The following is a 16,431-nucleotide window of genomic DNA, read 5'->3' as shown; positions in this document are numbered from 1 at the left end:
GAGCCACCAGGAACAGGATGGCGGTATGGGGTGTCAGAATCCCCATGGCGGCGCAGGCGCTGCGCCGCCATGGAGGATTCTTATGGGCAGCGGAAAACCGGCGGGAGACCGCCGGTTTTCCTCTTCTGACCGCGGCCAAAGCGCCGCGGTCAGAATGCCCTGCGGGGCACCGCCAGCCTGTTGGCGGTGCTCCCGCCAACCCTGGCCCCGGCGGTCCATGACCGCCGGGGTCAGAATGACCCCCTCTATGCCTATGAGTTCCCATTTCAAGAAGCCCTTCAGGCCCCCTACCTTGGACAATAGGTCACTATCCCACAAGGGCGTTTGCCACGTCTTCAAGTAAAACCGAACTGATTTGATTCTTAAGACCTTGTCCTTATTAGTTATTTTTGTGTGTGTTAAGTTTATTTGCTCTCCTGTAGATGGTAGTAGTTTTGTTCTCGTTCATCAATGTCCCTCTGTTCAACTCTTTTTTTAGTTGTAGATGTAGGCACGGGTAACCCCTAAAATCATCTACCTCAAACGAAACCTCAATAACACGTCCACTGATGGGTGGATCAGGGATGGTGTTAAACCCCAAATTCATGAGACAAGGGGGCATATTTATACTCCGTTTGCGCGTGAATAAGTGTCGTTTTTTTCGACGCAAATTAGGCGCAAAACTAACGCCATATTTATACTTTGGCGTTAGACGCGTCTAGCGCCAAAGTATGAGGAAAGAGCGTCATTTTTTTGCGTGAACGCCTTCCTTGCGTTAATGAGATGCAAGGTAGGCGTTCCCGTCCAAAAAAATGACTGCGACACAAATGCGTCGTATTTATACTCCCGGGCAAAAATCACGCCCGGGAGTAGGCGGGGCAAAAAAACCCGCATTTGCGCCTCTTTTTAACGCCTGGGTCAGGGCAGGCGTTAAGGGACCTGTGGGCTCAAAATGAGCCCACAGCTGCCCTCCCATGCCCCCAGGGACCCCCCCTGCCACCCTTGCCCACCCCAGGAGGACACCCAAGGATGGAGGGACCCATCCCAGGGACATTCAGGTAAGTATAAATTTTTATTTTTTTTATATTTTTTTTTGGCATAGGGGGGCCCGATTTGTGCCCCCCTACATGCCTCAATGCCCAATGACCATGCCCAGGGGACATAAGTCCCCTGGGCATGGCCATTGGGCAAGGGGGCATGACTCCTGTCTTTACTAAGACAGGAGTCATGTAAATGGCGTCTGGGCGTCGTTAAAAATGGCGCAAATCGGGTGGAGGCGATTTTTTAGCGTCAACCTGACTTGCACCATTTTTAAGACGCCCTAACGCCATTTTCCCCAACGCCGGCGCTGCCTGGTGTACGTGTTTTTTTTCCACGCACACCAGGCAGCGCCGGTCTGCTAGCGCCGGCTAACGCCATTCAATAAATACGGCGCCCGCATGGCGCTTCAGAATGGTGTTAGCCGGCGCTAAACTTTTTGACGCTAAACTGCGTTAGCGCAGTTTAGCGTCAAAAAGTATAAATACGGGCCAATGTGTCACAAGATAACGTTCAGAACAGCATATCACAAATAAAGGAAGGACAGACTCAATAAGTCAGGACTAAATTAGAAATTTAGAAAGATTTATTAGAAAAATTCAAAAGGGTACGGCACAGAAATTATAAAGTGCAGATACATCAAGCCAGTGCCATGAAGGCTCTTTGCAATAAGGCAGTAGAGAAGCATGGGCAAATTCAAGAATATTCTAAGCCCTCATGAGCAGCAAAATCAACGACAGGATCCCTGGCAGCATCGGATCAGAAAGTCCACTAGCTGACCCCCAAATCTGAGGCTGTGTATAGGAAATCTACTCATAGAACATAATGAAAACTGCAGATTAACCCTGGTGTGAGCAAAGGAGTACACCTCTCAGCACATCAGAGCACAGGACTATTCAATGTCACATTCATTACCTCCTGAGCAGCGTCCTATTACCTATGGATTCAGCAGGGGGTTGTCATTGTCCGGAGATGCAGAACAAACTAGTTCTAAAAACATAAGTGAACTACTGAATGGATGCAATACTGTCAGTAGGCGGAAGAAACCTTGAATGTTGTAACATTACTGAGCTGTGCTAGAAAGACTTCTTCACAAACAAAGTCACTCAGAAATAACAAACATGACTCTGATTGGCTGCGTGCAGCAGAACCAATGAGCCGCTATGCCCGGGGCGAGGCACCCATTTTGAATAAGACAGCGCTGAGTTCTAGCGGAGGCCTAGTTAACACCGATGAAGAAAAAGCAAAGAAAAGGTACCTTACAAAATGATATCAAAATCCTTCCAAAGGCAATAGCATCATATAAGTATGCACATGCAAATTCAAATGTAGTTTCATACTCTGCACCTTGTTAATAATGCATGAAATATATAAATGCACAAAAGCTTATACATAGTTTGGGGCATATTTATGAGCCCCTTTCACCACCGGAGAATCACTTTTTGTGACGCTCTAGTGACTCAGACTACAAAATCTTATCTATGAGGCCACACATAGCCACTTTGCGTGGCTTTGGATGGCTTCATAGATATGCAGTAAGGCCAGGCATTGCAGGTCACTGTGTCGCCTTACTCTGTGCCAGGGAAGCGTTCCATGGGCGTTATGGTGGGGGTTTCTATGCAACACCCTTGGATTTTGACGCTGCCCCAGATTTATGAGAGCCTGTAACCCTGGGGATGCGTGAAAACCTTACTCCTCTCGAGGCGAGGCGTAGCAAGGAGAAATATTTTTATTTCTCCTGGTTTTTCCCTCTTTCTGTGTGTCCTTGTTTTTCCATCTTTCTGTGTCTCCTTGTTTTTCCCTCTTTCTGTGTCTCCTTGTTGTCTCCTTGTTTTTCCCTCTTTCTGTGTCTCCTTGTTTTTCCCTCTTTCTGTGTCTCCTTATTTTCCCTCTTTCTGTGTCTCCTTGTTTTCCTCTTTCTGTGTCTCCTTGTTTTTCCCTCTTTCTGTGTCTCCTTGTTTTCCCTCTTTCTGTGTCTCCTTGTTTTCCCTCTTTCTGTGTCTCCTTGTTTTTCCCTCTTTCCGTGTCTCCTTGTTTTCCCTCTTTCTATGTGTCCTTGTTTTTTCCTCTTTCTGTGTCTCCTTGTTGTCTCCTTGTTTTTCCCTATTTCTGTGTCTCCTTGTTTTCCCTCTTTCTGTGTCTCCTTGTTTTCCCTCTTTCTATGTGTCCTTGTTTTTTCCTCTTTCTGTGTCTCCTTGTTGTCTCCTTGTTTTTCCCTCTTTCTGTGTCTCCTTGTTTTTCCCTCTTTCTGTGTCTCCTTGTTTTTCCTCTTTCTGTGTCTCCTTGTTTTTCCTCTTTCTGTGTCTCCTTGTTTTTCCCTCTTTCTGTATATCCTTGTTTTTCCTCTTTCTGTGTCTCCTTGTTTTTCCTCTTTCTGTGTCTCCTTGTTTTTCCTCTTTCTGTGTCTCCTTGTTTTTCCCTCTTTCTGTGTCTCCTTGTTTTTCCCTCTTTCTGTGTCTCCTTGTTTTTCCCTCTTTCTGTGTCTCCTTGTTTCTTCTCTTTCACACGACGGCGCAAGGGGCTCCTGAAGATGCCCCCTAGCGTCTCATTCCCTGTGTTGGCTCTCCGTGCTTCAGAATCTGTAATTGAGGACGCTCGTGGCTCAGTGTGATGACTCACCTGTCGCTACATGAGTGGTAACCTTTGTCCCGCTCTCATCTCCATCCCTACAGGAAAGGACTGTGAGAGCTGGGGGCTCTCCTACAAAGGGTTCCTCTGGCACGGTGGGCGCTGCAGGCGCTACACAGAACCCTTCTACGACAAGAGGACCGTGATGGGAGTACATCTGGACCTGACCGAGGGGACACTCACCTTCTTCAGGAATGGGGAGTCCCTTGGACCCGCCTTCACAGGCCTCGACAAGGTAAAGCGTGGCGTTTTACAGTTCTTCTCACCGGGGGGGGGGGACAAGAGCAGTATTTGCAGGCCTCGAAAAAGCCTCAGTCTTGAAAGTGAGGGAGAATGCGCCATATCAAGAGGAGGGCAGGTTCTCCCAGTGGTACTCAGGGGGATCCATGGAGGAGAGTCAAATGCTTCAACAAGATCCTCTCCTGTGACTGGGCCTGGCAGCCAGCTCATCACTTCTGGATCTGTTGCCACCACAGTCGCAGTGGCCATGAAAGTCCCATTTTACACTCATCTAATGGACATTGCCATAAATGGGAAGTTTACAGCCACAACTGAACCACCCAACATTTGGCAACAATTTAGGTCTGAGTGACAGTGAATCTTTGGAAGACGTTCCAATACTGCCGGTGCCTTTATAGGGGTCACTCCGCAGGGTGAGTGGACTGCTTGAGTGAATGTCATGTATGTCGTACGCGTGTTACTGTGTCTCCTCAGATGGCAGTGGTACACTTGGCCGTACGGGGCACAGGGGTGGTACGTCTGTAGCATTCCCTTACCTATAGGAGTGTGTCACGATGGAGTGAGAGGGCGGAGCCTGGGAAAGCTGCCTCTGTGGATAGCGAAGGATGTTGTTGGTGTGTGCGTGGGTTGGTGTCTACGAAGTCTGTTCCTGGAAGATATGTCGCTGCAATGATGGAGCCCGATGATCCCGTTTTATTCCAAAATAATCTCATTGCTTTTGAGTAATCCAGTAAAAGTGTTAAAAAGGTAAACAAAAGGGTAAGCGGTACTCACGTCACTTTAAAGACCCAGTAAGTTAGTTTAGGCCGAGTAGATTTGAGACCATACATAACCTCATAGTAAGTTGTTTGGTTCAAGACATTCGTAGGCGGCGAGTAACAGTTGGTCATACAAGGGACCCAAGTGTAGGTCCACGGGGTTTGTTGGTCGCAAGTAGTTATCTAGGGTTGTCCACATTGATCTGTGTTGAGTATTCCAGGGGTGTATTAAAGGGCGGCATTATCAGCACCCCTAATGTGAGGTACCCACTTCAGCCATGGACTGGAGCCTTCTCTGGTGACTCCCCATTGGTGGTAAGTGTTTTGACCGCGGCTGACAGAAAGAGGTCAAGTAGCAGACGGTCAGCCATGGCTTTGTTAGGGCCTCGAAACTCTTTCATTAAAAATGAAAATTCCTTTTTGGGATGTAGATTGAAAAGTTTGGTAATGAGAGAAAAAACATTGCACCAGAAGGCGCTTATTGAATTGCAGTGAAAGATTAGATGAGCAACGTCTCTGTTGCAATCCCGGCCAAGGGGGCTTTCTAGGATTTTCATTCTGTGCACCCGTGAGTGTGTCGCAAAGGCTTTGAGTAGTAACCAATATCTGGCTTGAAATTTGAAATCACAGGTGAGATTTTATGTGAAGTAACTGATTTCCAAATTACGTTCTATTGTGACTTAGATTTGGGGTAGATAAGTGTGTGTCCCAATACTCTGTTATTTATTTTCGTTGTCTTGGGTTGTAACAGGTGGTAATGTTTGGAAACTTGGTGGCCTAATTGATTGAATTTGTGAATAAGTGATGGGAGTGGCGGGTCACTATAGTGGCTTTGAGATTTGGTAATAACAACCTTAAATTTCAGGAAGTTGTAAAATTCTTGCTCTTCCAGTTGATATAGTGCTTGCAAGATCGAAAATGTCAGGGGTGGGGCGGGGGGGCGTTTGGGACCTAGCTGATGTGGAAAGTAGACCTTTAGCTGTCCACGATTCCCGCTGGAGGGTGCAGCCGTTGTATGTCAGGGTAATGCCATAGGGAGGCTAGATTGGAAAGTTTCAGTCGTGAACGAAGTATTTTATCTATAGTTAAGAAAGCGTTTTTAGTGTTGAGAAATATGTATTTGGATGTGGTTGGGTATTTTCCATTGCTGTTGAGCAAAGTAGCTGGAGTTAAATGGTTGACGGTGGCCCTTGCAGCCAAGTGGGGGTACAGTGGTCGGGGGTATGGAGCCAGAATGATCCTTGTTTGGCTAAGAAGGGCGTTTGGTAATCTGTAAAGTTGGCGAGATTTACTCCACCTGGTGTAGTTGAGAGGTGACTTTTTTTTTTGTACGATTCTTGGTTTTTTGACCTTGCCATATGAAGCGGTCGATCATTTTATCTAGTTCGTGATGGGAATCGTCTGATAGTGATAAAGGTAACATACTAATTAGGTGGTTGATTATTGGGGCTACCTTCATTTTCATTCTTTCTATATGACCCCACGAGTTATGAATTTGAGTGACCAGTTTCCTAGTAAGTTTCAACATTTTGGAAGAGTGAGCTTTTCATTATGTTTTATAGTATTCATCAGGTCAGCTCCGAATTCAATACCTAGATATCTAATGTATAGGGGCTGCCAAGTCAGGCCTGCATCTCCCAGTAAGCCCCTGGGGCCATATAAGTAAAGGGCCTGGACTTCTGACTTGTCTCTGTTTAGGTTGTAGCCTTAGACTTCTGAGTATTGTTCAACAGACTTCATGAGCGCCGTGACGGAGGGTTCGGGGTTATCTGTGACAATTAATATATCATCTGCATAAGCAGATAGTTTTACTACCATCCCATTAAAGTTGATTCCAGTTGTTCGGGTTGTTTTTTAGTGTCTCTTAGGAGGGTTTCAGGAGCCAATAGAAAGAGGGATGGGGAGAGAGGGCAGCCTGGCCTGGTGCCTTTTTTGAGTTTATATGGTTGGGAGAGAGATCCATCGATATAAATGTGGGCTCTTGAATTACTGTATAGGGCGTAGTCATCTTGATGAATGACAGCAGTGGCCCCTCCGTACAGGCTGAGGGACCACGCCCCCCCTACCTTTTACCTGACCTGAGCAAATGTCAGCCTGAGATACTCGTCTGGTTCAGGTCCGGCAGCCAGGAGCAGGACATGTGCTAAATGTGCAGACTCCCGGCTGCCTGAGCGGAACTTTGCTGGGTTGAATAATTTTGCAGCCCTGTGGGCATGACCTCTTCAGCCTGGCAAGGGGGCCTCTAGGCCCTCCCCCTCATGACGAAGGGGAACGTCACTGATTGCTTGGCACCTTGGCACTTTGGTTCTAAGCCCTAAAGCACCCAGGACCGAGTGTCAATCAGTGACACCTTGTCACATAGTGGGGTAGGGCAGAAGTCTCACTGACCCCAACCCACTCTGTGATACGTTGGTACTGCTGCCTTCCCTAGCCAATGAGGGAAGGCAGCAGTCCCAACCTTCCTGGGACCTCCGAGGCTTCCCTGTCAGAGCTGTTGACGTACATTTTATTTTGTTTTTTAATATTTGGTCCATGCGTGTATGAATGTATGTGTATGTTGTGAATGGGTGTGTGAGTGTGTGTGTGTGAATGAATGGGTGTGAGCAGTGCTTTAAATGGGCCGGTACTGTCCGGTACTGAGTACCGGCACTTTTTTATTTTGAGAGGGAGAGTACCGGCACATCTCAGGAAAAACGTAATACTTTTAATTGGAGAGTACCGGCACTTCTCGGAAACAAGCAGGTACTCTGGGACAGAGTACCTGCACTTTAATTTGTCCATTTCAAGCACTGGGTGTGAGTGAGGTGTATGTATGCATGTGTAAACTACCCTCCTTCTTAAAATTACCGGCTGCCACTGATGAATGTATTTCCCAAGTTGAATGTTTTAAGGGCTTGTTCTAGAAAGGTCCATGACACTCTTGTCAAACGCTTTCTCTGTGTTTAATACTATTGCTACTGCGGCTGAGGTGGGTGATTTTGCCTTCGCTAGGACCCGGCACAGAAAACGGGTGTTGTCGTCAGACAAGCGCTTTTTTAGAAATCCAACCTGTGCGTTGCTAATTAATTGTGGGAAAAAGTTTAGGCGTTTGGCCAGAATTTTCAAGTACATTTTACAATCTAGGTTTATTAGCTAAATGGGCCTATAATTCTTCCGCAGAAGAGGATCTTTCCCTTCTTTGGGGATCATTACAATGTTGACTTCTGCTGAGGTGCCATTGATGGTACCAGAGGTCGCAAAGTGCCTGAAGAGTTCCATCCTTGTCATTTTAAGCGAGTGCGTGAATGTTTTATAGAATTTGGCCGTAAAGCCGACAGGGCCAGGAGCTTTATTCTCTTTTAAAGTTCTAGTCGCATCTGTGATTTCTTCTAGTGTGATTGGGCTGGAAAGGGAGTTCTTGTCTTCCTCAGGTCACCGGGGTAAGGGTAGTTTGGTTGTATAGTCGTTACACTGAGTTGGAGGCACATCTGTTCCTCGGAGTATAACTTTTTATAAAATTGTCTGAAAATGTCTAGTATTTTTAGGGATTAGTGTGCGTTACCTTGTTATTACTCTGCCCTGGGGTTTATTCTCTTTAGGCTTTGTTGGTCTTTAAGGAATGAGGCCAACATTTTACCAGCTTTGTTAGCTTCGCATAGTTTGAGGCCGTTGAATCTATTGATCCCCGCACCCGCCTTCTCGCTTGAGATTTTGTTATATTTGTATTTTTTGTGTATGAGTGCGGAGAGGGTATTATTATTATCTAGCGTTTTGATTTGTGTTGATTCAAGATGTTTAACTTCATCCTTGTCTTTTTTTTAATTGATTTTTGCCTTCATGTCAATTGCGTTCTCTTAGGGTTGCATCAAGGGTGTCCCAGAATGTCTGAATGTTTATATCTGTTTTTTCTAGAATATAGGGCCATATGTATGAACACATTTCCTCATAGACACAGAATGGGTAAAACCCTTTGATACATCTGGCCCATAGTTTGATATACTTTTGTTCAGTTTTTTAATGTTATCCAGGTCAGTTAAGATGTCATTGTTGAGGTGCCATATTCTGGTGGGGAGTTTGGGGACGGTTAATACAAGAGTGGTCAGAGAGGAGCCTAGGGGAAATATTTGTTTGGGCTTTCAGATGAGTGTAAGCACCAGAGATAAATATGTAGTCAATTCTCGGGTAGGATTTATGAGGGGTTGAATAAAAGGTATAGTCCCTTGTGCCGGGGGTGTTGTAGGCGCCAAGGGGCATATTTATACTCTGTTTGCGCCGAATGTGCGTCAAAATGTTTGACGCACATTCGGCGCAAACACTGCCCCATATTTATACTTTGACGTCCGACGCAGCGGGCGTCAAAGTTCCACCATGTGCGCCATTTTTTAGAAGGGTGAACCAGCCTTGCGTTAATTATATGCAAGGTAGGCGTTCCCTTCTAAAAAATGACTTTAAGGCCTGTGCCCCATATTTATACTGTGACGTCATTTTGACGCACAGGAGGGGGCAGGCCTTAAAAAACGGCGCCCAGCCTGATGGGCGCCGTTTTTTAACGCCTGGGTCGGGCAGGCGTTAAGGGACCTGTGGGCTCAGAAGGAGCCCAGAGGTGCCCTCCCATGCCCCCAGGGACACCCCCTGCCACCCTTGCCCACCCCAGGAGGACACCCAATGATGGAGGGACCCATCTCAGGGACGTTGAGGTAAGTTGAGGTAAGTTTTTTTTTTTTTTTTTTTTTTGTGGCATAGGGGGGCCAGATTTGGGCCCCCCTACATGCCACTATGCTCAATGACCATGCCCAGGGGACATAAGGGGGCATGACTCCTGTCTTTGCTAAGACAGGAGTCATGTCAATGGAGGGTGGGAGTCAAAATAAATGGCGCAAATCGGGTTGAGGCAGATTCTTTGCCTCAGACCGACTTGCCCCATTTTTTGACGCCCAAGCTCCATTTTCCCCTACGCTGGCGCTGCCTGGTGTGGGTCATTTTTTTTGACACACACCAGTCCGCAGCGCCGGCTAATGTCATTCCATAAATAAGGCGCCCGCATGGCGCTTTGGAATGGCGTTAGCCGGCGTTAAGTTTTTTGACGCACAACTGCGTTGGCGCAGTTGTGCGTCAAAAAGTATAAATATGGCCCCAAGTATCTTTAAGGTTGTATTTGGAACAAGTATTTTTTTAGTATTTTGTGAGATTTAGGTGGCTGGTATCTGCAGGTAGACTGGCGATCCAGGGTTGTGTCAAGTGGGAGGTGGAAGTCTCTGCAAAGAATGATAAGTTAATTGACAGGAAGACGCCTATAGTGCCAGATATTTGTGTCCACAATGAGCTGTCATTATTGTTAGGGCCTTAGATATTGATTACATGAAACAGTGATTCCCCTCTAGGTAGTGTCGAAGCAATCCATCTACCTTCCTCGTCTGAAGTATTGGATTCAAGTGTAGTATTGGAGCGTTTGGGATTAGGGTAATCACCCCGTTTTTTTTTTTAATGCAGAGCAGGAGAGCAATAGATTTCAGCAATCCAATTATTTTAAGGGAATTGGCTTCTTTTACGTAGAATTTTTTTCTTGGAGAAAAACTAGGTCTCCTTCAGTCTTATAGAGGTAGTCCATTATTTCACACCTTTTAACTGGAGGTCTAGTCCTTTGACATTCATGGAGACAATCTTGAGGTTGTGGTCATGGTCTGGTCAGGCATGCTTCAACATTGGATGGCATTGAGTCTGGGTGTCCTGCAGGTGCATCTGAGGTGTCAATGAGTAATTGAATAGTGGGTTACCTTTTGTGAGATAGGCCCTCATTACGACTTTGGCGGTCTTCCTGGAAGTTCACCAAAGCTGCAGGCGCCAGAAGACCACCAGTGCTGGTGGTCTTCCCCAAACATATCATGGGTACTGCCAGATTTCCACCACACTTTGGGTGGAAATCCAGCAGTTGTCGTGCTGGCAGGCGGAGGCGCTCTGGTGGTTCCACCACCAGCCCCCACCTCGCCAGTAGGACACCGCCTGCCATAATATGGTTCATAATACGGCCTGGCGGTGTCCTGCTGGTGGGGCCCTGCCAGTGGTGGAAGTGTCCCTTCCTGTTCCCTGCCGGACGACCTTCTCCTCGGAACAGGTAAGGTGGTCATCCAACAGGTGATGGGGGTGTTGTGTGTGCGTGTATCAGTGTGTGGTGTCTGCGTGTGTGCATGAATGTGTGTATGCGTGTCTGTGTGTATGCATGTCAGCATGTATGTGTGTATGCATGTGTGTATGCGAGGGTGAGTATGAGTGTTTGCATGGGTGTGAGTATGCATGCTTGAATGCGTGTATGAATATTGAAGTGAATCCGTGTATGGATGCATGTGAGTGAATGCATGTATGAATGTTGTTAATGCGTGTTTGTCTGCGTGTGAGTATTAGTGTTTGGATAGGTGTATGTGTGCTTGAATGCATGTATGAATGTTGAAGTGAATGCTTGTATGAATGTTGTGAATGCGTGTTTGTGTATGTGTGAGTGAATGAGTGTATGTAAGTGTAGGTGAATGGGTGTATGCATGGTGCGTGTGGGTGTCCGTCTGCATGTATGTGCGGAGGGGGGTCAAGGGCGCTGTCTGAAGGGGGTGAGGGGATAGGGGTGCTGTGGCTGAAGGGGGGCGGGTGTGGGGGAGCTGTGTCTGAAGGGGGGGTCTAGTGCTTGCTGGGAGGGGGAGTTGTCTACCGGTGACAGGGAAGAAATTCCCTGTCACCGGTAGCCTTTCCACCATGGTTTTCATGGTGCTACCGCTGCGTGCACCATGGCAGAAAGCCGGCTTCTGATATCGCTGGTGGTCTTCTGTGGACTGCCCGGTCGAGATGATCATCTCCGGTCCAGGAGTTCCGACCGCCCTGGCAGTATGAGTGGAGATGTGGCGGTTTGGCAGAGGCCAACCTGCCACATTCATAATGTGGCTGTCTGCACCGCCAGCCTCTTGGCGGTGGGACCGCCACATTTACCCTGGTGGTCAAAAGACCGCCAGGGTCAAAATGAGGGCCATAGTCTGTAAAGTAGTTGGTGTGCCCATGTGGTTATTGTTTTCATCGTGTATGTTAGGTAGGTACTTATGGGTCGTGTGAGACATTGGCTTTCTATGAGGTAATGATAGAGAACATTCAAGATGATGATCATGTTTTAGACAGGCAGAGTCCTCTGATGAGACCAGTGGTTGGCACCCTTCGGGTACAAACCTAAGGAAGGGTGCCCCATGCTTGAGGATATGGGTCAGGGGCTTGCTAATAGTAGGACAAGTGGATTCTAGTCATATCTTGAGCTGCCGGTTGGTGTTCCCCGAGAGATCTTGTTCCCAACTTCACTGTGTGTGTATGTGGTTTGACACTATCTCCTACCATCACTCCCTACCCTTAAAATGGGGTCCCCCAATGCTGCTCCAGTAAATGATTGGCACACAGAGGACTGGTGTCTGTGCTGATTTCAGGGGGAGGGTGATATCAGGATGTAGTTCCTGAACTCCTAAAACAACATCTGGAGACACTAGGGGGCATATATACTTAGATTGTGGCGCAGGACAGCGCAAGTGAACATGCTGCACCTCCCTGTGCCACAGGGAAAGGGCAGAAATGCACCGTATTCACAAGACAGAGGGCGTTTCTGTCCTGTCACTCTGCATTGGTGTGCTTTTAGCCGCCTAGAACTAACATAGGCCCTTGCATCATGGTGCAAGGGTATCTGCATTGCATGCAGGGTGTTTTTGTGCAGGAAGAGGCACCTTCCTGCACAAAAACAATCCTGGGATGCGTTTTCCTATTTCTATGCGTGCTGCAGATTGCAGCACCCATAGAAAGAGGAAACAACAAGGAGAAATAAAGATACTTCTCCTCGTTGAGTCTGCCTTGGGGAGGCGTAAGGGTTTGACGCATTCCCGGGTTTACAGATCCTTGTAAATCTGGGAATGCTTCACAACCCATGGATGTTGCATGGGAACACCCACTGCAACACTTGTGGTACGCCCCCCTGACACAGTGTAAGGCAATGCAGTGACTTGCGCTGGGTTGCCTTACACCATATCTACAAGGGCATGAAAAGCTGTGCAAAGTGGCTTTGTGTTGCCTTGTAGATATGGACCTGCACCATCTGCCACCGGTGCGTCACAAAAAGTGATGCACCACCAGTGCACTGGGCTTGTAAATATGCCCCTAGGTTGGTTAGGGTCAGTGGAGGGCCCCTGCTTGATGTCTGCATTCCTGTTCAGGCATGGGAAGCCTTCTTGGGAAAGACTGGGTATTTGACCACTTTGGCATTTCACTGATAGGCTGAAGACTAGCTGGCTGCTTCCGGAACTGGATGGGCTACCATCACTCAGCTATGCCCCCATTCTACTCGTGGCCTCCTGTGTTGTGGGGCTGGTTTTGGTTTCTAGTCCAACCCTCTCGTGTGATCCCATTTTACAGTTCTTCCTGGGGGACCAGGAAATATATCCTGCTTGTGGCCCTGCTCCCACTCAGAGGGACTTGATTTAATAAGATGCTGCATTTAGCAACTTGGGCTCAATTTTATGGGGAACTGATGTAGGGCAGCGACGCCTGTCTTCTTGCTGCACTGCCCCACGCCAACGTGAAAGGGCAGGAATGCATCGTATTTATGGAATACAGTGCATTCCAGTCCTTTCCCCTGCGCTGGCGCACAATTGGCTGCCTAGCACCAACGCAGGCACCCTTGCACCATGATGTGCATGCAGGATTGTTTTTGCGCAGGAAGGGACACCGTCTTGCACAATAACAATCCGAAGAAGCATTTTCCTCAATGTGTGCTGTAGAATGCAGCACAATTAGAAAGAGGAAAACTTGGAGAATGACAATATTTCACCTCATTACGCCTGCTCTGTGAGGTTTTGGCGCTGCCCCACGTTTATGTGATTTTGTAAATCTAAGGCAGCATTAAAATCCATGGGTGGTTCATGGAAAACCCACTACACAACGCCCGTGGAACGCCTCCCTAGTGCAGAGTAAGGCAGCGCAGCTGCTTTGTCTTACTCCATATCTATGAGGCCACCCAAAGTCACGGAAAGTGGCCACATAGATGTGTTTGAGAGGCTTGCACCACCCAAGCGTCAGAAAAAGTGACACTCCTGTGGCGCAGGCCTTCATAAATATACCCCTTGGTGAACACAGTGCTGTTCTCCTCCATCGCCCACATTGGGAAGACTCATCGGTAACCGCGACACTCATGCATGACTTCTGCATTCCTTATGAAGTGATAGTTTCTTTTGTTTGGAGACTGGAAGCACCCCTCACACCTCATCTGTGTTCAGCGGGTGTGGGAGAAGCATCCCCGGAGCCCCCAGCTCCACACAGGGTGGTAGCTCTTATACCAGTGCCTGGAAGCTCTACCACCCTACACAGAGATGGTAGATGAAGCGGGGTGGGCAGAACAAGTGGCAGGTGTGGCAGAAAGTTCCACAGGGACAAGGACAGTCAAGGAGACCACAGACCTGTTCCAGGTGGGAAGGGGAACCTTCTAAACCTCAGAGTGCCTGAAGTTGTTTAACTCTTTTGTCTGTCTTTCTGTCTGATTGACACGTCCCAGGAGGGATGGATTTTTTTTTTAAATGTCTGCTCTGACCATGATGTCTGTTTCGTCACAAACAGGTCCGGTCCCCTCTCTACCCCATGGTGTGCTCCACCGCTGCCGGCACAGAGCTACAAGTCGGGGTACGTAGGTGCCGCCTTCCATCCCTGCAGGAGAGCTGCCTTTGCACTGTGTCCCGGAGCCTGATGAACGGAGCCTCAGCAGACAGCCTACCTCTTCCGCAGGCGGTCCGGGGGCTGCTAAAGCACCTTTCAGGAAGTACTACCCATGCACTTACCACCACCTCCCTGGACACGTGACCTCCTCTCCTCTGACACCGGGGGGGGATGCAGCCTGGACTCCTGGACCATGCAGGACAATAGGAGCTCCTTGCTCTCCCCTCACTTGGAGATCCACAACCTGGTTCCCAAAATGTCTCTGTTGATGAGCGACGTACGTATGTTTGGATCAACGGAACCAGGAATTGTACCTGCACCTACCTCAGATTCTAGCTGCCGCATCTCAGCACAGAAACATGTGACATGCAGCGACATTGTAAGGAAGATGGCTAGAGTGAGGCGCTTCCATTAATTTCACTTGCAACGTCGATGAATGCAAGTTTTATAGGCAAGGAACTTGTGTCCATTTTTAGTGCATCAGCAAGGAGTGCAAGATTTATAGACTGGCCAACTTCTGTCCATTTCATGCCACATACCTGTGTTTGCAAGATAAACGTATGAGGAACGTCTTTCGATTTCAAGAGTTATACCAATGAAGGCAAAGTTTTTAAACCAAAGATGTCTGCCCATTTCCCTTGCAAGCCCAGATATAAGCAGGTTATGAGCTAATATGTGTCAGCTACCTCTTGTGCAACAAAAACATAGTCGATGTAAGCAAACTTTATAGGCTAATGATCATCTGTTCATGTTGCACGCTATTGCAATATACACGAGATTGGTAGTCTGGCGATATAGCATTCTTTTCATGTCCAGCACCAATGTTACCAGGAGTCACAGACTGGCGAACTTTTGTCCATTTCACATGAGCCCCTGTGTGTAAGCATGATTTATAAACTAATGAACCTTTGTCCACATGACGTGCAATCTCAACATACACATCAGTCCATGTCACGGGCAATCCCAATGTAAGGAAGAGATGTACATCCATCGGTTTTATGTGCAATCTCAACATAAAGTGTCTGTTTGCCGTCAGCTCAGTTGTAAGCAAGGGCTGTCAAAGAACTGGCATGCATTCATGTGTCCCATTACCACAGCATCCACAACACAGACATCCCTCAATGTGACATGAACCCCAGTGAAACTATGACTTATCACCCAATCCGCAGTCATTAAAGGGGTTGTGCAACATTGTCCACCCTCGAGGACAAATAACCGCTTGTTCATGGGACATGTAACTGCACTCCAAGCGAGCTTCAAGGACTTAAGAATATCTGCACGCATAATGTCATTTAGAGACAAATGAACATCCGCCTCTGTGATCTGCAACTTCTACATAAGCGATAGTTCTAGACTAACCAGCCTTCATCCTGGTGATCCACAACCCCTGCTAATCAAAAGTTCTAGACTAACAAAGAGTCGTTCTTATGATTGGCAACCTCAGACTAAGCAGGGTTTCTGGAGTAATGGGCATTCGTCCTTGAGACCTGCAACCCTCCTCTAAGTAATATTTCTAGGGCACTGGACATTTATCCTTGTGGTCTGCAACCCAAATGCTAGCAGGACTTCTAGAGTAAGGAGCCTTATTCCTTAGGATGCTCAACCACAGCAGGAGTTCTAGAGACAGAATTATCTGTTCTCAGGTCCTCAACCCCAATGCTAGCAGGACGTCAAGAGTAAGGAGCCTTCTTCCTTAGGATGCTCAAACCCAGCAGGCATTCTAGAGATAAAATCATCTATTCTTAGGTCTGCAACCCCAATGCTAGCAGGACTTCTAGATTAAGGAGCCTTCTTCCTTAGGATGCTCAACCCTAACAAAAGCAGGAATTCTGGAGATAGAATTATCTGTTCTCAGGTCTGCAACCCCAATGCTAGCAGGACTTCTAGACTAAGGAGCCTTCTTCCTTAGGATGCTCAACCCCAAACAAAAGCAGGAATTCTAGAGATAGAATTATCTGTTCTCAGGTCTGCAACCCCAATGCTAGCAGGACTTCAAGAGTAAGGAGCCTTCTTTCTTAGGATGCTCAACCCCAGCAGGAATTCTAGAGATAGAATTATCTGTTCTCAGGTCTGCAACCCCAATGCTAGCAGG

The 16,431-nt window shown here is 47.5% G+C and overlaps 1 protein-coding gene across 1 annotated transcript in view; it reads left to right on the top strand.

Annotated features, from left to right (window-relative positions):
- The window catches only part of LOC138283695 (SPRY domain-containing SOCS box protein 3-like), a 64,359-nt gene extending 48,134 nt beyond the window's left edge, over positions 1-16,225 (top strand). The window contains exons 4-5 of the mRNA XM_069221699.1: positions 3,690-3,880; positions 14,244-16,225. Coding sequence (XP_069077800.1) covers positions 3,690-3,880; positions 14,244-14,483 — 431 coding nt within the window. The 3' untranslated portion in view covers positions 14,484-16,225. The remainder of the gene's footprint in view (positions 1-3,689; positions 3,881-14,243) is intronic.
- Positions 16,226-16,431: the final 206 nt, after the last annotated feature.

This window comes from Pleurodeles waltl, chromosome 3_1, assembly GCF_031143425.1.
Source record: "Pleurodeles waltl isolate 20211129_DDA chromosome 3_1, aPleWal1.hap1.20221129, whole genome shotgun sequence".
Taxonomy (NCBI): domain Eukaryota; kingdom Metazoa; phylum Chordata; class Amphibia; order Caudata; family Salamandridae; genus Pleurodeles; species Pleurodeles waltl.
Note: the sequence above shows the minus strand (reverse complement) of the source record. Positions and strands in the feature narration are given on the sequence as shown.